The 24,530-nt window shown below is 37.2% G+C and overlaps 1 protein-coding gene and 2 long non-coding RNA genes across 6 annotated transcripts in view; 2 read left to right on the plus strand and 1 right to left on the minus strand.

Annotated features, from left to right (window-relative positions):
• The window catches only part of LOC143256312 (uncharacterized), a 604,741-nt gene that overhangs the window by 88,045 nt on the left and 492,166 nt on the right, over positions 1 to 24,530 (plus strand). The window lies entirely within an intron of this gene.
• LOC143256310 (uncharacterized) lies at positions 512 to 18,974 on the minus strand. Its single transcript, XR_013031235.1, has 4 exons — positions 18,655 to 18,974; positions 16,442 to 16,810; positions 11,530 to 11,661; positions 512 to 1,182 (listed from the first exon to the last, which is right to left on the minus strand). It is a non-coding gene; the product is annotated as an uncharacterized LOC143256310 (long non-coding RNA).
• The window catches only part of LOC143256309 (T-box transcription factor TBX2-like), a 40,353-nt gene continuing 35,000 nt past the window's right edge, over positions 19,178 to 24,530 (plus strand). The window contains exon 1 of one of the 2 annotated variants that reach the window (XM_076513385.1): positions 19,178 to 19,910. In XM_076513385.1, the coding sequence (XP_076369500.1) occupies positions 19,576 to 19,910 (335 nt within the window). In that variant the 5' untranslated portion in view covers positions 19,178 to 19,575. The remainder of the gene's footprint in view (positions 19,911 to 24,530) is intronic. The other variant, XM_076513384.1, reaches the window with a different exon arrangement.

Raw genomic sequence — 24,530 nt, forward strand, 5'->3', positions numbered from 1 at the left:
CCCACAAACACTATAACCCATAATAGTTAAATTATTGAAATAACAATACCATTACTTATAAGCAACTTATGTTAACTCCCGAATATTATGTCCCAAACTTCAGCATGTTATACCTGCCATTGAATAAAATCAATACATGCGCATGTGTATTCACTCACAACCTTCAATAGAAAGCTCCATCTAATAAACATAAATGTGTATAATTTTTGTGTTTAGTATGATGAATATTGTGTTTTTAATTTGCCAAACTAACCATGTTCTACTTGAAAAATTATTCATTTTGAAAACTAATTAGAAGAATGATAATATTTAAGTAACTTAAGTTTTAGTTGACATAAAACGTTTTCCTGTTTTGACTACTTTATTGAGTATATGAACCTTGAATGTTCTGGATTAATTTGTGTATTATTTTTATGTTGTATTAACTGTAGATTCGTTTTGGGGTATATAAAAGAGTGACAGAAACAAATCATACAAAGGCATCAATTAGTGGTTATTATTTATTTTTTAATCCAAGTAGGCTTAGCCAAATTAAATCTAGAATTGAAGTTTATGGACCCTGTGATGGATCGTTGCTTCTACGCTGAGTTGATTCAACACAAACTTGAAATATACGTTTCGTCTGTTTGTTTTTTTTTTTAAGATTATAAGTTTCTATTTCTAAATTAGAAACGAATCCCAAGGAGTTTATACCATTCTTGTGGTCAATGTAATTATAGAAGTCTGACTAAAACACAGAAGAAAAGCTGTTGGACATTACAGTTAGTAAACACTGAGACAAAAACGTTGAAAGTACATCAGTCAACTTCTCCACTGGGATAAAAACGTTAAAAGTACATCAGAAAACTTCTCCATTGGAATAAAAACATTAAAAGTACATCAGAAAACTTCTCCATTGGAATAAAAACATTGAAAATACATCAGTCAACTTCTCCATTGAGACAAAAACATTGAAAATACATCAGTCAACTTCTCCATTGGGACAAAAACGTTGAAAATACATCAGTCAACTTCTCCATTGGGCCAAAAACGTTGAAAGTACATCAGTCAACTTCTCCACTGAGTCAAAAACGTTGAAAGTGCATCAGTCAACTTCTCCATTGGGACAAAAATGTTGAAAGTACATCATCTAATTCCATCATTAAAACAGCAGCGTTGAAAATACATCATCCAACTGTGTCTCTGAAACAAAAACGTTACATCAGCCAACTGCACCATTTTTCTAGTAGATGTTCCCCGCTAGTACAGCGGTAAGTCTACGGACTTACAACGCTAAAATCAGGGGTTCGATTCGCCTCAGTGGGCTCAGCAGATAGCCCGATGTGGCTTTCTTAAAAGAAAAAAACACACACACACATTTTCTAATAGATATAAAAGAAAATTCCCTTTCGTAATTAAATTCAACAACCTACATTTTGGTAACATAAATCAACTAGACAATGGATTAAATGCAAATAAAGAGAAGACTGAACATTTATTACATCTGTCTAACACGTATATATTAATACTCCTGGATGAACTAAAAAGTATCCTGTGGGCTGGAACTCGCCCCGACTTCTACAGATATCCCGCCCTTGGATATTCTGGAAACCTTACGGAAACTACCAACATCTGGTGAGAAAGAACTTTGTTTCTGTAATTGTTTGTGTTACGTTTGATACAGAATTAAAGCTCATTTTTACTTGAATTTCGCGCAAAACTAGTAGACGTCAGTAATTTTGAAGCGATACACTAGAGAAAAAGCAACTAATCATCATCACCCACCGCCAACACTTGGGCTAGTGGTTTATTAACGAATAATGGGTTTGACCGTCAAGTTATAACGCTCCAACGGCTGAAAGGGCAAGCACGTTCGATGACGGGACTCGACTCAGCGATATTGAGTGCCTTAACCACCGGGTCATGGCAGATCCATCCTTATTGTAATTATAGTTTATTAAAGAACACCAGAAGAAATTTACAATAGCCACCTTGAAAAATTAACTCACGAACAATGAAATGAAAACAAAGAACACATTGAAATTATTCTGCACCACAGAAAACACATTGAAATTATTCTGCACCACAGAAAACAAACACATTGAAATTATTCTGCACCACAGAAAACAAAGAACACATTGAAATTATTCTGCACCACAGAAAACAAACAACACATTGAAATTATTCTGCACCACAGAAAACAAACAACACATTGAAATTATTCTGCACCACAGAAAACAAACACATTGAAATTATTCTGCACAACAGAAAATAAAGAACACATTGAAATTATTCTGCACCACAGAAAACAAGGAACACATTGAAATTATTCTGCACCACAGAAAACAAAGAACACATTGAAATTATTCTGCACCACAGAAAACAAAGAACACATTGAAATTATTCTGCACCACAGAAAACAAAGAACACAATGAAATTATTCTGCATCACAGAAAACAAAGAACACATTGAAATTATTCTGCACCACAGAAAACAAAGAACACATTGAAATTATTCTGCACCACGGAAAACAAAGAACACATTGAAATTATTCTTTCTGCAAAAATAATAAAAAAGCGAAACTAGCATAATCATTGAAGAGAAACATATTGTTTGGAACAGAAGGAAACACTGAAGAGAAACATATTGTTTGGAACGGAAGGATTCACTGAAGAGAAACATATTGTTTGGAACGGAAGGAACCACTGCTGTTTCAGCGCCATTGTTCATCCTTTCTACTTTAAGCTACTTTGTTCATAATACCCTTGTATATGTTTAACTCAAGTCAGCACAAATGGCCTGTAATGCACTTTCTTCACTGTGTGGAATGACACCCATGATTTTAGTATTGTAAGTCCGTAAACTTATGGGGACATAGCATTACATACGGGATAACATTCAAGGTTTGCTTTTACCTCTAGGATATATAGTTATTTAATAATAACTGTAAATAATAATAGTTATTTAAAGAAACAGTTACGGTACCAAGAAAGATTCATTTGTAGCCTTTAATGTTGGATGGTCAGCATGTGTGCTAGATATTCTTGTGTTCTCTCGAAACTCAGAGAAAAGCTGCAACACTGTTTTGTAAACATAACATTAATATTAGTAGTATTTCCATAATGGCTCTGATCTGTCATTAGAAAAATATAAGAGACAGTGGAACGACTATCTATCAGTTCAATCTCTTTCGCCTATCATCACTAAGACAAAGAAAATATTAAATCAAAAACTCTACAGGCCCCTTCAACCCACGATTCATAAAAACTAAACTGTATTGATATTATGGAACTGTTTTATAAAATTTCATGTCCACAAACAAGAAATAAACCCACACTTTCCATCTAATTATCCCACGTCCAAAGGAACTATTAATAACGTAATCCTCCAAAATTTACATTCAGCTGAGAATTTTTTTACATGTAAACTCGGGTTAGATACTATGTTTTATATATGTGATATATTAAAAGGCTTAAGATTTAACTATTCCGGGTAACCAAAAAACGTTGACTTAATTGTGGAAACGTTTATTACAATGTCAACACTTTCTTTAATTTTCTCGACTAATAACATCAGCGAGACAATAAGGCTTAGGTGTTTATCTCTTCCAATATTGTTCAAAAAGAAGAGTTTTTATGTTTTCTTTACATGTTTTTTTTTATTATCACTTATCTTTCCGTTGTTGCGTGAATACAATACATTGGTCATACTGTGATAAGACTGTACAGTAGTGTAAGGAAGAAACCAGTCAGTTACCCAATTTTTATTTTTCTCTGTGTGGAGAAACTTAACATGTGTTATATATGTGTTTATTTTTTCTTTGCCAGGGTATTTAGCAACAAGATCGCGTATGATGTTGATTGCCGTCCTTATACTATCGTGGAGTTTATTCAAGTCATCCATTTTCTGGCTGATAGGCTGCTAGATGGAGTCTTCGGGTGGTCCGCTGACTCGTAGCGTCTCCTACCCTGTATGATTACAGTTGACCAAATTATAACGTGGCAAAACAAAGCACAATTTATAACAGGGGTTGCCACTACTTCGAGAAACGTGCCCATCAGCTCGTTGCTTAGCAGAACTATTTCCTATGTCGAATGACGAACGTTATTATCGAAGCTGGGATTTTCTAGTGTCGCGTGCTCCAGTGATTTTTGGCTCTCAACTATTGAAACGTGCGCACTTGTAATAAGAAAAGGGAGTTCAATGGAATGCAGGGGGTTGGGGGCTCCTTACAGTAAGATTTGCGCGTGACTGTATAATACTCCACTCGAATATTATGTACAGTGACGATATAAAAGAGTGTAAGCAAAGTTATGTTTGTTTGTTTGTTTTGAATTTCGCGCAAAGCTACTCAAGGGCTATCTGTGCTAGCCGTCCCTGATTTAGCAGTGTAACACTAGAGGGAAGGCAGCTAGTCATCACTACCCACCGCCAACTCTTGGGCTACTCTTTTACCAACGAATAGTGAGATTGACCGTAATATTATAACGCCCCCACGGCTGAAAGGGCGAGCATGTTTGGCGCGACGGAGATGCGAACCCGCGACCCTTATATTATGAGTCGCACGCCTTAACACGCTTGGCCATGCCGGGTCAAGCAAAGTTATCTAGGTCTAATCAGCAGAACTAATAAAATTCATGGTATTCTTTGAAAAGGTGTTTGACTTACATGTTCATATACCAGCAACCACGGTCGTTTTCTCTTTTCGACAGGCTAAAAAGAAAGAGATATATTTCCAATAACAAAGGTTGTTTTTTTTTACACATCGGTTAGCGCTGAACCTTTTACGGTTTCATTTCTAATATATCATCCAACAGTTTAGAACTAATTTCCCTACGATCAGGATTGGATTCCGGTTTACTCTGGAAACAGTACATTTGGTAATGTACTTAATCATCTTACAGTTTCATTTCTAATACGCCCCTCCGCTAGTACAGCGGTAAGTCTACGGATTTCCAACGCTAAAATCAGGGGTTCGATTTCCTTCGGTGGGCTCAAAAGATAGTCCGATGTGGCTTTGCTATAAGAAAAAACACATACACACATATTTCTAATATATCATCCGTAAGTTTAGTATTATTTTCATTACGATCAGAACTGAATTCCGGTTTCTAGTGGCGAACTTTCGTCCAGGTTTCTTAACACGTCATAACGATTATCTGGTTTACAGAGGTCGCTGCAGATAACCTTGTGGTCACCTTGGACTTGAAAGTTAGACTAATGTGGACTTCCCTGCTGTGCTCCGACTTCAGTCTGACGAAGTAATTTGGCTCCAACTGAGTTCAACACCGCCGGTCGTCTGTCTGGGGACCTCGGTATAGAAGGGCAACCACTGTCGACGGACCCGCTGGGTATGCATCAAATCGTGATCGGTGGGTTGGTCCGTTGGCGGGGCTCACTGACAGGGTTGCCTGCCATGTGATCAGGCAACTAGCAGCTTAAACAAACACAGAAACACGACTGGTGATCATGGTAATTTATTAGACGTATTTGAGTATCTAATACAGTGAAGATTATTAAGGTTCTAGTCTGACGAGGAGAATTGCCTTAGAACCCAGTGAAATTAGAGACTCTAATCACAAGAATCTCTTCCCTCTATATTTTTTCTTACCTATGTTCTCTGTTAACGCTGTTTTCCCCTTCTTGTTATAGAACAAAGGGATGTCTTGAAAAATAAAGTGTTTTGATGAGAATTACGAAGTATTTTAAAGTGAAATATGGGAAGCGGTTTGGTGTGAATTTCACACATAGCTATACAAGTATGAGAAGCGGTTTGGTGTGAATTTCACACATAGCTACACAAGTATGGGAAGCGGTTTGGTGTGAATTTCACACATAGCTACACAAGTATGGGAAGCGGTTTGGTGTGAATTTCACACATAGCTACACAAGTATGGGAAGCGATTTGGTGTGAATTTCGCACATAGCTACACAAGTATGGGAAGCGATTTGGTGTGAATTTCGCGCAAAGCTACACGAGGGATATCTGTGTTAGCCGTTTCTAAATCAGCAATGTAAGACCAGAGGGAAGGCAGCTAGTCATCACCACCCACCGCCAACTCTTTTACCAACGAATAGTGGGATTGAGCGTTACATTATAATGCCCCCATGGCTGAAAGGGCGAGCATGTTTTGGTACGACAGGAATTCGAACCCGTGACCCTCGGATTACGAATCGCACGCCTTAACACGCTGGGCCATCCCATAACTTTGAATTAAGCGAGTGTTTTTAATTACGGAACTGTGGTCACGAACTTTGACTGTGAAATGGGTGTTTAATTTTCGGAACTGTGGCCACAAATTGAGTAGTTAATTTCAGGGACTGTGTTTATGAACTAGGCGTTTAAACTACATTAATTGAACTATCTAGTAGACAATGGCTGAAGAAATATAGATAGAAAGCTAATACATTTCACTCTGTCCAGACAGTTTATATCATTATAAGTTAATTTCAGGTCTCTGATCTGGTATCGTAAGCTTTCCGTTAAATCTTCAGTCACATTTTTAGCAAAGTTTTTCCACTCTTTGCTGACCATTTTAATCATTTTACCTCAGCAGATAGCCCGAAAAAAAACATAAAAAAAAACCTCTTTATCAAATCTTTGTTACAACCACATCCGATAGGTTGTTTTATAATTAAACATTATTCATCAAAAAATTTGGGAAAATTAATGAAACATTAAAATAATTAAATACACCAAATCGGCCATAGTTTCCGAGGTTCGCGAGTACGTAAACATCAGTGTTTGAACGCCTGTAGAGGTCGCCACTGCAAGTATCACAGTTGGTAAAATCAGGAAATAAATCTGGATTTGTCGGAGTCTTTGAACTCAGGATTAGTTGTCACCGTGATGGTAGTGAGCCGGTGACAAGGGATATTACCAGGGCCCCGCATTGTCCGATTGTCACCAGAAAATGAGCGGCTTGTCTCATAACAAACAGAGTGGTTGCAGTTCCAACCAAATATCCTGATCTCCACACATGATAAAGCGCAGAAGTTCATCTGAAATGCATCGTGCCGGCAGGCAGAAGAGCCATAGTATCACTTCTATCTCTACTGGGGCTTTGAGCACACCAAGACACCGCCATGGTCACTGTCCTCGTGCTGTCTCATCGTATATAGTGACGTCATGCAGAAACGTGCTGCAGTTGGCACCAATCTCACGCATGCGCTGAGGTCTGTCATGAACGTTGGTTACTCAAAGAAATTCATTCTAGTTTTCAAGTTTTATGTGATGGTAAAAACTACAGTTAAATGAGTACTTTGGATGTCTTGGCGTTACGGCTTCAGATTTCTTTCGATCCAATGATGCATTAAAAGTCTAACTACCATACGTCACTAGATAGGACATATATTTTCTGTAAACCGTAATATACAGAAAAATAAAAACGATCTCTAAACATTTTTTTTTGAACAATTCACATAATGTTATCTCAGATGGAATTAGGGAAAACAGCTGATTTTTACCCGGCATGGCCAGGTAGTTAACGCACTCGACTCGTAATCTGAGGGTCGCGGGTTCGAATCCCCGTCACACTAAACATGTTCGCCATTTCTACCGTGGGATGTTATAATGTGATGGTCAATCCCACTATTCGTTGGTAAAAGAGTAGCCCAAGAATCGGCGGTGGGTGGTGATGACTAGCTGCCTTCCCTCTAGTCTTACACTGCTAAATTAGGGACAGCTAGGGACAGATAGCCCTCGTATAGCTTTGCGCGAAATCCAAACTACACCAATCAGCTGATTTATATGCATTAGTGAAAACAAATGTTTTAGATTCATTGTGGAAACAACTGATATAGATTCATTGTAGTAACAACTGATTTAGATTAGTTGGGGGAACAACTTATTGATATTAACTGTGGGAAACAAATGACTCATATTCATTGGAGAAGATAAGTGACTTGGATTCGTTAAGAAACAACTGACTTAAACTTATTTAGGGAAACCATTGATTTATATTAATCGGAGAAAACTACTGATTTAGATTCACTCGAGGAAAGAACTGATTTAGATTCTATGGAACTGAGAACTTGTTATAACTGTTACTTCACAAAAAAACCAATCTCGTCCTACAAAACATGACAGCCACTAGCACAGATAGCCCTCGTGTTACTTTGCGCGAAATTCCAAAACAAACAAACTGTTAAGAAATGAGAAAAGCGGTATGTCTGGAATACCCGGATGTGTTCGTAGATCAACTTGCGGTATGTCTAGAATACCCGAATGTGTTCGTAGATCAACTTGCGGTATGTCTAGAATACCCGGATGTGTTCATAGATCAACATCCCATATGACACAAATTATGAAAACGAAAAACCAGCAACATTCAAACAACAAATGATGGTAAAGCCACGTTAAATGTTTATTTTGGGTTACACACAGACATGTGTATTTGTGTGTTATATATGAATATTTACTACTGTGTCCCACACATTCCATGGCCTTAATGAAAATAATAATTTATTTATTAAAACAATTTCTCATAAGGTATTCTAGCCCGTAAAAGATATACGTATTTTTATACTGTGTGCGCATGCGTGTGTGTGAAAAAAAAGTACTTGCGCAATGTTGCGTAGGAATCGACATCCATAATCACGGTAGTCAAGGGTCTTCCCCGTAGGTCAGCGAATAATTTCAAATCCGAGGTTCGATTCGCATCATACAACCTACTGTGTAACTTCGCACTAAAAACATCACCAACAACAGCAAACAACTACTGTAACTTGAAATCAGAGCTTACAAAAGGACATTGTACGGTACTTTATTGTGTGTATATACATGTTTACACACATAACTCTCTAATGCACTAACTTGTCTTTACATAATACGTGTAACAGCAAATCTCCCTTTTGTTCTTCTATCACGTGTCAGCTTTATTAGACACTTTCAATCTACACAGCTAGTACTAACACGTTGAAATATGTGCATGTAGTTCCTGTTTTTACCTATTTCTTTCATAGGCAAAAACAGAAAAAAAAAACGTCGCGAGTGAAAAAAACAACAAAAAAGATTCATTTCATTTTAGCCTTCTGGCGGTAAGGGTCACCTTCACTTTCTGTTTATTTCATTCTAATAACTTATTAGCCTCAGTACGATTAGTTGTTACGAATATATCCTGTTGTAACTGTGTCTTAAATACCTGCTACTCTGTTCGTCTTCGATTGGTTTGGTTTGTTTGGAAATTCTCACAAAGCTACATGAGGGCTATCTGCACTAGCCGTCCCTAATTTTGCAGTAAGACTAGAGGGAAGGCAGCTAGTCATCACCAGCCACCGCCAACTGTTGGGCTACTCTTTTACCAACGAATAGTGGAATTGATCGTGATTACAACGCCCCCACGGCTGAAAGGGCGAGCATGTTTGGTGTGACGGATATTCGAACTCACGATCCTCGGATTACGAGTCGGGTGCCTTAACCACCTGGCCATGTCGGACCTCTACCCGATATCTGTAAGTAAAAAAAAACATTTAGTGAAAATATTCTAAAGTAAGCTCACGAAAGACAAGTTGAGAAGAAAATATAATAAATGCATGTGTATATTTAACGTTGGTCCCTGAACAAAACCAACAACGACCAAACACGTTGGCACGTTTTAAGTCGAAGAATCCGACAAAAATGGTTTGACTATAACGCATATAATATACCACAATTTGTGATAATATAGGCGAGCATAGAATACCGCGTAACTACGGTTACAAACAACGTGGAATGAAATATGTCTTAATACTCGAGCAATTACGAACGGTCTACAGCGTGTGTTACAAAGGCGCCAAAGTTCCGTAAAACAGTAATTCCAATTAAACATTTCATTAATTGCTTGAACGCGTACTTATCAAACTCACACATACCATACAACACGCAGAAATTAATTTAAAGTGACATTCCATAGCCTGTAAAGTTTCATTAGTCTCGAATACATGCTGTAATTAGAAATATTTAGGAATTTCAAATTCGTTATTTGTACGATTGAACCACATAAACTCAGAAAACCCAAACTGTAATAGTTACCACGATCGAAATGGTACTAATTATTCTTTCTTTTTTTCTATTTTCGTATTAGCAACCGTTGGTGGCCAACAACAGCCACACCCCTTCCACACTCTGAGCGAATCAGACGGGTATGGCGTGATAAATAGCCTCTAGAATCTGAAACTGGAACTGAGTTTCTTTCTGTCAATCAAATTTCACACCAGCTGAGACTACAAGTAATTAAAACATAGGTAGAATGTTGAAACAATCGACGTTCTGTACAAACCATTTTATTAACGTGTAATTACAAACTTTCATTATTTCTGAAGTGATTTATGTAACTTTTTCGAGACTAATATTTATTTTTACTTTAAATATATGTATGTGTATATGCACACACACACAAATATAAAGTAAACCTCGACATTTAGCTAGAGACTGATACAGTGAAGCAACTACTGTGAAGATTATATCGAGACATAGCCTCAACATTTAGCTGGATACTGATACAGTGTACCAAATTGTGAAGGTTATATGGAGACATGGCCTCAACATTTAGCTAGAGACTGATACAGTGTACCAACTTGTGAAGATTACATGGCGGTACAACCTCAACATTTAGGGACTAATACGGTTAAAGCTACAAGAGAACCAAATAAAGACAGATGTAAGAAGCCACTTTATCCATTACACACGGGCCCAGCACAGCCAATGGTTAGGATGATCGACTTGTTATCTTAGGGGAATTATAAAGTGCTGGTCAATCCCAATATTTGTTGATAAAATAACACCCTAAAAGTCGGCGGTCGGTGGTGATGACTAGCTGCATTCCCTCTAGTCTTACTGTGCTTTCAAGACAGCCGTTGTGTAGCAATGCGCGAAATTCAAACAAAAACAAACCATTACACATGGGATAATTTCGTCAAGACCTGAAATACATACGTATTTCAATATATTATTTAAAATATATGTTTTTTTTTAACATTTACCTATTCTTTTTCATCGAATCTCGTTCTTAGACGCGGTCAGTAAGTGATGTTGCCTTAGTTACCCGATACATACTGAGGCTAAGTCATTTATTCTCATGTTACTGAAGTAACTATTGTATGAAATAACGGAACGGCAGTGCTACAGATGTTACCGTACATCAACGTGAGTTAGTATGTTAAATAAACAGTAATTTAAATTTGACCCAAAGTATTAAAGTAGGCTAATCGCACAGGAGTCAGTGTGGACACTAGTTTGGAAGAAGAAAACAACTCTGGTGGTCTATTAAATAAAACAAACAAACCAGAAAGGTAATCAGTGATGTCCAGAAAGATAGTTCGTTTCTAACTCAGCGACCACTGAATGTTGATAATGAAACATAAAAGAAACTAATTTTCAAAATAATTAGAAAAACTATCTACGTAAGCTAGGCCTATGTTGTGTCAGGCTTAGCGGTTAACTATAGCTTAGCACTAGCTGCAATTTGTAAACACTCATAAGCCTAAATCAACTAATAACTTCATCAATGTATCAGAACAATAAGTATCTTTAGTCATTGAACCTTTTCACCCATTGCACTTAGTACTTACCTCTCATGAAGGCAGGATTCTCATATTAGCACCGCAATGGTCTGTAGGTCAGTGGTAAATATATTGGTTTGTACCCACACACAAAGGATTGGACTATCCGCTGTGATCAGACGAGAGATAGCCGCTGCGTAGCTTTGTATGAAAAACAAAAACAAATTTATACAAAATAAGGAAAAACAGTAAATATTTCGTTTACTAATTCTCGAGATACTTTAACATCGATATTTCCCTTTGATGCACTCATTGAGAATAATATAACTAGACAAATAAGTCACGTTAAAGAAGTTTCATTTACATTTACTCACCCTTACTTTCAACGCTAGAAATATCGATTGCATTTTGCAAAGTACTAACCTTTTTCTTCAACACCATATAAAGAAATAAAAAAGGGCTAAAACATGGAGTTGTCATACCCAAGCTTAAGCACTTTAGAACTGTTCACTAAAATAATAATACCTGTTTCGTTGTTGTAACCTCTTCCATATTTTTAGAGAATTCTTGGAACATACGAGCTTAAAAATTATTTTCGCAGTTAATCTACTCCAATTTATGCATTTTTGTCTTTGTATTTGAGAAGAGAAACTAGTTTTATTGATTGAATAATTAATCATAAAACTTTTAGTTTAAAATAATATTATGAATCATTTTCGTAATTTATGTAAACACTTACGTCTCAGCATGACTGAAAACTTAAAATATACAACAATATAAAGTTACGGAAACCTTACAATAGCAAGTAGTCGATGCAAGAAACCTAGTAGTTACAATAACCAGATAGCGATCCTGAAAGTTCATGGTTGGCGTCTCGTTGCTGAAAAACAACAACGTATTTTTAGCTATAAGAGAGACGGTCAAATTTCGCAGCTTGGTCAAACAAGAGCAGCCCAAGAGTTGGCGTTATTACTAGTTACATTCTATCTTGTCTATCACTATGTATCTTTAGGCGAAAATTTTATGTAAAAGTAAGTAAATACCAAACTTTTTAACAACAGCTGTGTCATATAATAAATTATAATTTTTATTTTATGAGATTTATGTAACATTTACATGTATGTATACAAATAAAACTTGATACCCCCATTCCAGTGATAAAGCGGTATGTCTGCAGACTTATACTGTTAGAAACTGGGTTTCGATACCCGTGGTTGGAAGAGCATAGATAGCCCTTTCTATAGCTTTGTGGTTAATAACATCAACAAATTGAAAACGAGAAATGTTAATTAGTGAGTTATGAACATTTCGTTATCCTTAGCGTGTAATTAATTTTCATGGAATTTCGTAATAGTGAACAAAGTTTTCTATCAATAAGTAATTACAATTTCATAATTATTCAACAGTGGTGGTGATTAATTTTACCTTTTAATTCTTTCCTCTACTGGAATAATAAAAAATATATTTTAACGATTGTCCAATTAAAACTATAAACACTCGTTCGGTATAAGAGAAAGTAGCAAAGCTACAATACCTTTGTCAATAATTTGTGATTCGAATAGATTTTATGTCACAGACATGTTTAGATGGTTGCATCAGGTCAAAGGTATCCCAAAGATTTCACCTATCACTTACACGTAGTACAATTTAGAATAGGAGAAAGGCAGATAAATGTTGTATCTGTGATAGGGGAACATACTGCACAGGACAAAGACAAAGATACCCCAAATATTTCACCCATCAAAACAAGACATATGTTATTGTAATAGGATAGAGGCAACCAAATAATACACCGATGATTTATATAAATATTATTACATTGTTCTATGGTATAGATGACTACTTCACAAATATAAACACGATTATGACACTTTTGTTGGTCTTTTGAAATTCGCGCGAAGGTAAACTAGGCCTATCTGTGCTAGCTATTCCTGATTTAGCAGTGTAAGATTAGAGGGTAGGCAGCTAGTTGTCAACACCTACCACCAAATCTTGGGCTGCTCTTTTATCACCGAATAGTGAGACTGACCTCATGTTATAAAGCCCCCATGGCTGAAAGAGCGACCATGCTTTGGTGTGATGGTGATTCGAACTTTCGACCCTCATATTACGAGTTAAGGGCGCTTTCCACCGCACCATGCAGAGCCGATTACGTTACATCCACTTTAGAAGTGGATATCACATTGTCTCTTTTGGACTATTAACAACACTTGTTGCGAAGGGCATGCGCTTTAGTCAACCATGCTATGACGGCATATAAAAGTTTGAGCAAAGACGGTATGACGAAAATGAGCAACCAATTAAATTTGTACTTTCGCAATCAAAATATTAACGGTACATAAGATAAACAGCATTGATTATTTATCACATAAGGGGACGTGGATGGACGTTTAGGAATTTATCTGTGTCCCTAAGTGTTATAAATAAACAATGTTCATCTTGACTATCATTGTCCTTTTTACTGAGAAAGTTTGTTTTCCTCTGAATACATCAACTGCTAACTTTATAATTGTGTGAAACAGTAACAACAGAAGAAAAACTTAATGTTGGAATTAACGCATACTACACTCTGGTGTAATGAGAAAGAAGTGGCTATCTCGTGTATGGCTAAGGGAGCCGAACGCGTTCTATTTGAAATATAATATACGTATATATATCGTAACTTTCAAAATCGAGGCCTTTAACTTTATCAAGAACTCACGACAACATTGACGCCAAATAAAACGAGTCTGACTCATTTAGCTGAGGGTTAGACGAGGCAGCCAGAAACAATGAGATGACCACCTGCTTCGCGTGGTAAAGTCACGTGTATTCAGAAACATACAGATGTGTTATGTAATTCCATCCACGTATTTCTTAGCTTGACTCAATACGGCTGTGTAGGTGTATACATGTAATCCCGGAAATTGTTATGAATGGTTCTAAATAACCACAGCCGCCTCTCTGGTTATATTTCAAATAGCGGGAAATTTAAATTTTATTTTAGAAGTTAATTTGAATATTAATATTAAAAAAAAAAAAAAAGTAAATGGAAAAAAAAACAAAAAACTTCTTGTTCGTCCATGCATGGACTGAGCCCTGAAATGGACCTGAGTATGATGTTATATAAAAAAAAAAAAAAAAAAACAACCCTAAAGACAGACGCTATAATCGTTCGGGAGGGAGGAAGAGGTCAAATGTACCTGACCCTCCTGGGTATTTAACAACATCAATACCCAAATACCCACACAGTCAAACTTGGAACTTGAATATTAATAATGAAATATCCCTTCAATAATTACTAGAAGCAATAAAAAACACAAAAAACAAAGCACCAGGTGAAGACGAAATACAAGCTATCCTCCTAAAAAAGGGCACTCCGAAATTGTTTGACCACCTAAATTCACTTTTTAACTTATCACTATCCTCAGGATACATCCCAGTTTCTTGGAAGCTTGCAAATATATTAATATTCCATAAGGAAGGAAAGCCAGCGAATAAACCTAACAGCTACCGACCAATCAGCCATAATAGATAGCTTCAACAAAAAAGAATGTACTGTCGCTTGCTTCCTTGATATCGAGAAAGCATTCGACGCTGTTTGGCACGATGGTCTAAGGTTCCGAATGAATGAAATGGAACTACCGCGAGGAATTATTCGCTGGTTATCTAACTTTTTGGAAAACAGAAAATGTACAGTAAATGTTGAAGGAACTTTTTCTGAATACTTTACTCCAGAAGCTGGTGTCCCTCAGGGAGGGGTAGTTAGCCCTATACTCTTCATCATGTATGTAAACAATATGCCACTGAAGGATCCAAATCATGGATTCTCTTCACAGTTCGCAGATGATGTGGCAGTCTGGAAAAGTGCCGCAACACCCACGATAGCAGCTACGAACATACAACCACAACTAAATAGAATAAGTGAATACTGTCAAAAATATAGAATAAAAATAAACACAGCAAAAACACAACTTGTAGTCTTTACGAAATTGACAAAACGCAAAAAACAACAGCCAGAACTATATATGAATGGCACTCTACTCCAGATTGCCCCATTGACAAAATTTTTAGGTCTAATCTATGATTCAATATTAACTTGGATCAATCATGTTAACGAAATAAAAAATAAAGTCTGGCGAAGAACTAACTATGCGAGGAGTCTAACTGGTAAAAACAGTAGAACATCTACAGACAACATTCTAAAAATCTATAAAACATATATTAGACCTGTAATAGACTATGCAGCTCCAGCACGGATAACTGTAAGCAATAAAATAATTAAAACTAAACTATAAACAATCCAAAACACACTCCTCACAACTGCATACAGAGTTCCAAGAACTATATCATCTCAATTCATTCACAAATACTCGAACATACCAACCATACCAGATAGACTCCTACATAGTACAATAATGTACTTTAATAAGAATTGGATAAAAAACGATTTACTATGCGAACTAGACAGGCATCTCATACATGATGAAGCTAGTCCTAAATATCTCTCTCCAGTCAACTTATATTTTAAATATAAAAATAAATAAAATAAAAACTTTAAAATATGTATATATATAAACTTTAAATATATATATTTATAGTTTATTTATTTATGTATTAAAAAAAATGCCACCAGCAAACTTGACATACTGTTAATAGAATAATAAAAAAAAAAAACTGCATACCAGCCAAAATACATGGACATTGCCCTGAAAAGGACCAAATACAATAAATATCAATCAGCCAAGAATATAAGTACAGGGAGGAGGAAGAGGTCAAAGAGAACCTGACCCTTCAGGGTATGAACTTACCCAAACACCGACGACATTCATTCATTCACGTTTTTTATATTTACTGATAACATTGATACATACGATTTTCTTTCTTAACACAAATATATTTTAATATACAAACAACAGTACAGTTTATAATGACGATTATTACAAATAGTTATTTAAAATATTCATTTATATACAAATTTACAAACAATGCTGAATATTACATCTGGTCTGGAACTGCATCTTTCATCGAAGTTCACGAAGAGCGGATTAATACTTTGTTGATACACCTGTACGTTTCTGTCCACGTAGGAATTCTAACGTCCAAAGTTAATTCACTGAAGTTAAACGGTTTGTAATGTTCGAAATTTATAAACGTTCCAGGTCCAATTCTGTAGTTTTCCGATTAGTAAGCGTTAATCACAATTATAGCTTCCTCAGGCTTATTATAAAATACTGACTATAGCGACCAAACAATATAAAACAGTCTCTTGGCGTCTTGTGACGAGATTTTTCGAAGGCTCCAGTAAGTTCGAAGATACGCTAGTGTTTTCGTAATAAATATATTGTTGATTCTTGCTCTTGAGAACCTTCTACAAATTTAGAGAACAAATGAGATTTGCGCAATACACATCCAACAATATACCTTACATGTATCAAACTGAAACAAACTTAGATACTAAAATAAATGAAAACAACAAATCTGTTACATATGAGAACATAACTTCAACGAAAATTGAACCTAATTATGATCTGTCTACCAAATAGAGAAATTAAGAGATTAATTATTGGTGTATGGGAAAGCATTAGCTTCAGACCGTGCTCAAGATACGCGTAAAAAAAACTGATTGCTGTTGTTTTCTGTTGCTGTTGTTCAAACATTTTTATATGTATATGTGTAACGTGTAGGTAATAGAGTGAAATAGACCGAAACAGAAGCAACAATGGTTTCATCAAGAATGGTCCCAGCATGCACTTTGTTAAATAGAAGCGATACCATTAACAGGTGACTCGTTACTGTTAAATATTTCAAAATAAATGAAATACAACTTTAAGGTACTTGCCGACGTTAGCATGGTAATGCTATGTGGTGGTGTCATTGGCTTCTGGCGCTCATGTCTGTTTGAGCTGTTGTAATTTGGCTTGTTTTGAATTTCGCGCAAAGCTACACGAGGGTTATCTGTGCTAGCCGTCCCTAATTTTGCAATGTAAGACTAGAGGGAAGGCAGCTAGTCATCGCCACCTACCGCCAACTCTTGGACTACTCTTTTACCAACGAATAGTGGGATTGACCGTAACATTATAAAGCCCCTCACAGCCAACCCATTATTCGTTGGTAATCAAACCATTAGTCAACGTAGAAGGTATGATAACTCTCGATGAAACTGTAATATCGAAATATTGGGCTAATAAAGTCACATTATGGATATATAGGTCGTTATTTACGTTTATACAAACGCGTGTTTGTCTGTATTTTGTCTTATATAAAAATCACATTGGGCTATGTGCTGACTCTACCGCGGGGAATCGAACCCCTGATTTTAGCGTTGTAAATCCGTAGACTTTGCACTGACCCATCGGAGGACACGTTTAGATGTTTTTGTGCACTTTCTACACTGAAATACGTGTTATATTTAACTTGAATTATTTGAAGTTCACAAAGACTTTTCAGGCCTGGCATGACCAGGTGATTCAGGCACTCAACTCGTAATCTAAGGGTCGCGGGTTCGAATCCCCATGGCGCCAAACATGCTCGTCCTTTCTACCGTGGGGCATTATAATGTGCGGTTAATCCCACAATTCGTTGGTAAAAAAGTAGCCCAAGAGTTGGCGGTGGGTGGTGATGACTAGCTGCCTTCCCTCTGGTCTTACACTGCTAAATTATAGACGGCTAGCACAGATAGCCCTCGAGTAGCTTTGCATGAAATTAAAAAAACAAAACAAAAAAAACCTCCCACATTCACGAATTGTTTCAATATAAGTTACTTTTTATTTTCACATTACCATTTTTCACAAACAAAGATACCTGGTATGACCAGGTAATTAGGTTGCTTAATTCGTATTCTGGGGGTCGAGGATTCGAATCCCCTTTAAATCAAACATGCTCGCCCTTTCAGCAGTGGGTACGTTATAATGTAAAAGTCAATCCCACTCACTATTCGTCCGTAAAAGAGTAGCCTGTAATTTGGCAGTGGTTGGAGATGACTAGCTACCTTCACTTTTGGCTTGCACTGCTAAATCAAGTAGAAGTAGCGCACATAGCGCTCGTGTAGTTTTGCGCGAAATTCGAAAACCAAACAAATTAAAAAGAAGATGAAGAATAGTTATATCTCAGAAGTAAAACAACAACGTCGTGACCTGACTACGTCTTATTGTGTTTGTGATGTAGCTGGCGCATACTTTCTAAGTTATTCAGTGACATTGTAATGATTAATACCTTTGTTGATAAAGGAGGCAGAAAACAAACCAGAACACTTTCTTCTGTCCTACTGAAATTCGAAATGACGTCACTTAGCAAATTCTCACTTTCCCAGCTTGGCCAATTGCTGAAGGTCTTATATCAACGAGGACTGTTGACAGTAATGACCTTTTTTGTCTCTCGCACTTTTCTGAGTAATGCCATCGTGTAAGCCTGTTTCTGATTTCCGGTTTGGCGGGCCAAAAGCTGCTAGCATCTACAGGGGCGGTACCTGTTAACTGGCTGAGTGGCCCTCTACCCGCGGCGGGTCTCGTATGGATGGCCAAATGAATGACAAACGGAGTCGTTCGTGCTATCCTCAGACTCTTCATATTGTATTAGTTTTAGTGGTACCGCGCTCGAACTCACCGCGTCAAAGCGCGAGACGCTTGCAGAGTCCCCTAGGGGTGGCTGCGCTGGCGCCAGAGAGCTCGTTACCACGGCTCGAGGGTTCTATACGTAGCACAAGTGTGCATCTCATTATGCTCGTTCCAGGGCCAATTGCAATTTATTGAATGAAGTTTCTGGCCGTACATTGCTAAGTGAAGTTACGCCCCTGGCGCCAGAGTGGATAAGTTGTCGGTCAAATCCTCGCTTGTGGCTTTAAAGAAAGGATCTCTCGTACTGTCCGGAGTGGTCATTTCGTGACTTTCTCGCCGAAAATAAAGCTCTGCTTCGGACCTGCACCTTCTGTAATTTATCGTATGAATTAGAACAGTTCGATATGTTTCTAGCAAGTGTCGCCCCCTTCTGGCACTCATATCAATAACATAGAGGTGTATTAGAATAGCCCGAGAAACACTCGTAAGAGAGGAGAGATATTTCAACTGTTCACCATACACTGTGTTAATTCTCCAGGTAATATTCACGAGATTTGAAGATTCAGGTCTGGCTAGAGAAATGACTTACCACCCGTTTTTGTTGTCACCTTCTGCCCGTCATCCACCATCAGACATTGGAGTTCTACCACCGTCATATTTTTTCCCTTTGCCTCATCACCACCAACCATATCCACCGCTCGGATTTCCCAAGCTGCCAACACCGCTGCCGGGAACTCCGCCATATATCACGGCTGACGACGTGCTCACCCAAACCGGACACCTTCCACGCTTCAGGTCCCTAGAAAGCGAAGACGACGGAGTAAGGGATGACCCTAAAGTGACCCTGGAATCAAAGGAATTGTGGGAACGATTCCACACTTTAGGAACGGAGATGGTCATTACCAAAGGCGGCCGGTAGGTGTTCATGCAGTTTATTTCTGAAGACCGATTTGCATGTGTTGTTGTAGGATCATATGGTAGATTTATCACAGTTTGACGAGGTCTCAGTTAAGAGTTCGAAATATCACAAGTTCTGCACGCCATTCGGTAGCGAGGAGGTTTAACTTAGATTAGTTTGTTTTTGTTTTATTTCGTTAACGCAAAAATCAGCAATAGTGCAAATGTATCTGTTTAAACTGTTTATCTCAGAAAAAAAAACGAACTTATGATCAAAGAATTTGCGTTAAGGAAAGAATAGTAGTATTGGTTGTGCATTATAACACCACCACGGCTGAAAGAGCGAGCATGTTTGGTCTGATGCGGGTTCGAATCCCCGTCACACCAAATATACTCGCCCTTTCAGCTGTGGGGGCGTTATAATGTGACGGTCATTCTCACTATTCGTTGGTAAAAGAGTAGCTCAAGAGTTGGCGGTGGCTGGTGATGACTAGCCGCCTTCCCTCTAGACTTACACTGCTAAATTAGGGACGGCTAGCGCAGATAGCCCTCGTGTAGCTTTGCGCGAAATTCAAAACAAATCAAAAACAATTTTATATAATATATTTAAGTTAAGGAGAAAACTTAATACAAGTTATTTAAGTTAAGTAAAGAACTTTAAAATACAGTTTGCTTTGCGGTAAGAATTGGTCGAGTGTGGTATTCCAGAAACAAAATATGCGTGTGCGAATTAAAGTACAGGGCGTTCGGGAACGCCTACGTAATATTCAGTTTTTAAAACAGACACGTTTTCATCAAATTAAAATAGTCAAAACTCAAGCAATTGTTTAGGGTTGCATCGTTTATGTCTTAAATAAAAACCAAGGTTTCGGATTTGTCACGAGGCCTCTGTTCTGATTTATAGGTTTGTTAGTTGTGTCTGTAGGTTTTATTTGCATCAGAACTGAGGAAACTGACGACATGACACGAAGTTTCCGTGATCCGAAGGGCCAGTTAGTATTTGTTGTTTTATATTTCCTTGGATTATTTGTTATTGCGTAATGCCGAAAGTGTCATTATGAGTACAGTGTTAGGCCTATATTTCTTTTACACTATTATTTAACATATGAAAAGTTAGGCCACTAACACGTGTATCAATATACATTTCACTGTTTGTCTACATTGGTGATTAGTCTAACAACTTAAATACGTGCTGTAATAATATTGTTGGTTATATACACAAGGGCTCTAAAACAAAAAAGCTTAAAAATCAACAGTTGTGGTGAATTCCCCAGTAAGTAACACGAATAAACTCCGTATCTATTATTAAATATATAAGACATATCTAACGCTTTTAGAATGGTAAAGTACAAAAGTTTTGAACTCATTAGGGTATACACAGTCATGCTGTATTTAATGTATTTAGAAGGGTATAGTACAAGAGTTCTAAAATCATTAGGGTAGATACGGTTTTACTGTATTTAGAGATGTGTAATACAAGGATTTTATCTCAGGGGTTAACTACTGCCCAACGTATGTAATGCTTTACTACTACATCTGTTAACTTCTGTTTTGATCAGAAAACAGTTTGTTTGTTTTTTGTGGTAGTGTCACATCACTGCTAGCTCAGCTTATCTTTACAATATGTCATGTTGACACTTTGTAGGTAAACAGCTGGATGCTCAGGGGTTAACTACTGCCCAACGTATGTAATGCTTTACTACTACATCTGTTAACTTCTGTTTTGATCAGAAACAGTTTGTTTGTTTTTTGTGGTAGTGTCACATCACTGCTAGCTCAGCTTATCTTTACAATATGTCATGTTGACACTTTGTAGGTAAACAGCTGGATGCTCAGGGTTAACTACTGCCCAACGTATGTAATGCTTTACTACTACATCTGTTAACTTCTGTTTTGATCAGAAAACAGTTTGTTTGTTTTTTGTGGTAGTGTCACATCACTGCTAGCTCAGCTTATCTTTACAATATGTCATGTTGACACTTTGTAGGTAAACAGCTGGATGAACCAAAATTAGGCTTACGGGTTTGGTTGGCATTAACTTTGGTTCTCTAGCATAAGAAAATGCGTTTGAAGTTTCTGTTGTTTGCACGTTTTTCGACGTTTTATATTTTCTATTCAAGTAATTTAGTGCATCTAATATTTGATTCGAAAGATTCGTAAAGAAATGCGAAGCTTAAAGACTTTGTGCTTATTTCAAACTTGTCGATACTTCTGAGTTCATTTCTATAAAATGTATTTTTGGTCAGAACGATGGATGAGCAGTGTTTTAATTCATGAAAATTATTATTATTTTTTGTCTTATGTGACGTCAGTTATTCGGGGGGTGGTAGGCACCAAGCTTAGATTACAATTCTGTTAACGTTCGATTAAAATAAACCACGTGGGTAACATTACAGAGTGCTGAGAATCGACCATCACACCATGCCAACAAAACGTAAAAAAAGCTATCAGTGATGTCGAGAAAACGTTTCGACCTTCTTCGGTCATCGACAGGTTCAAAGTTGTTCGCTCCTCTACGTAAAAAATTTTCTCAACCCAAACGAGCCGTTCTTACATAAATATAAAAGGAGCTACATCAGTGAGGACAGACGCGATGTCGAATATCTCTAAGTTCAGGGGTCATTTTGTAAAACAACTTGTATTAATAGAACTAAGAATAGCACTAGTAGTAATAATAATATTAATAGGGATTTTTATTTAATAATATCCGCTAGTATTTTAATCATATATTAAGAACAATCGAACAATGATAACACTAACTTTAAAATGTATTGTATGTTAGCAAACAATATAGAAAAACAACGAGAAGCAGTGTAGTTTTAACATCCTAGGTTTATCTAAAGACATGTGTATTCATTAAGACATCTATCTTATTATATGTGGTCCAGCACAGTGTAACTTTTATAATTATTACTATCTTCCCTTCCAATTTACAGTCAGTGTGCGGAAGTGTACAGATATAACATGTTATTTTGTTAGTGTTGAAATGTTTCTTCGCAAAATATAAACAAGTGTTTTAAAACCATTCTTCAAAAGTACGTTAATGTTAAACTGGACGTGCACGTGACGTGTTAGTGCACAAACGGATTAAATATATTACACGTATCTGTTTGTTTTGCGCGCATGGTTTATATGGTAGTACGTATGTATACATGCGAGCACGATTTACATGGAAGTCAGACACATACGTGGTAGGCGCGCATACTGAAACATCCAAAAACCAGTGACCGTCTTTTTTCCAAGTGTATTAAACAGCTAAAGACTGTAGAAACGTCTTGCTTTCTACGACCAATGATTGGCTAGATATGTTTATTCTTTATTACTATTGGCCTCGGTCCATCATATATGCTACGCACTAGCTGTACAATGACCATATTTGGAGCTATACTAGGGTCCTGGTCTTGTTTTCTAGTGACCGAAAGTTTGTCAATAAATGTGAAGCTTTGTTCGTCCAGTCACAGTTAGCGACCGTCACATCAAGTTGAACAGTATTTTGGTTATTAAAAAAAAAAAAAAACTCTTTTGCTCGTGGAAAATGACTGAATTAATCACTTCAGTGAATGTGTGTCTTTTTGTGCAGTAAATTGTTTTCAATTAAACACAAAGCTACAGATGGGCTCCCTGTGGTCTGCCCGCCACGAGTATCGAAACCCGGTTTTTAACACATGCTGCTGTGCCACTGGGGAGCTGGACAGTAAAAACGAAGTATATTGTACGAACTCATTTGCTATTAATGCACGCATGAAGCCCTACAATATATCGTATTGTGAGTTATAATTGTGCATTGGTTTAATCATTATTTTGCCAAAAGGCTTCTAGAAACAGACGCATCGTGCATTTGTTAAGGTTTTGAAATTGTGCAAATACGGTGAGAAATTCACACTGTCACGTTTTATTTTGTCAGAAAGAAAATACTGTAATGATTTCTTTGTTTGTTTTTGAATTTCACACAAAGCTACATGAAGGCTATCTGCGCTAGCCGTCTCTAATTTAGCAGTGTAAGACTAGAGGGAAGGCAGCTAATCATTACCACCCACCGTCAACTCTTGGGCTACTCTTTTACCAACAAATAGTGTGATTGACCGTCACTTTATAATGCCCCCACTGCTGAAAGGGCGAGCGAGCATGGTTGGTGTGACGGGAATTCGAACCCGCGACTCTATGATTACTAGTCGAGTGCCTTAACCACCAGGCCATGCCAGGCCTTATTGAAATAAAGGCTTGTGGGAAAGCATTATTGGATATGTTACAATATCGATTCGCTATACAATAGTGAAGCTTTTTGTTTATTTTCATTGATTTGAATGAGATACAATAAATCAGTTGTTTAACGTTAGATCTTCCACTCTCAAGCGGATCTGTTAATATTAACGTTAAGTTGTTGACGGACGTTAGATTTACTCTCCGGAAAACAACGGAAACACTCCTTGTTCGTTAGGTTGTATTAGACTCGGGTGGTCCGGCATGGCCAGATGTTTAAGGGGCTCGACTCTTAATTTGATGGTCGAGGGTTTGAATCCCCGTCACATTAAACATGCTCGCCCTTTCAGCCATAGGGACGTTATAAAGTGAAGGTCAATCCCACTATTCGTTGGTAAAAGATTAGCCCAAGAGTTGTGACGGTGGTTGGAGACGACT

This window comes from Tachypleus tridentatus, chromosome 7, assembly GCF_004210375.1.
Source record: "Tachypleus tridentatus isolate NWPU-2018 chromosome 7, ASM421037v1, whole genome shotgun sequence".
Classification (NCBI taxonomy): Eukaryota; Metazoa; Arthropoda; class Merostomata; order Xiphosura; family Limulidae; genus Tachypleus; species Tachypleus tridentatus.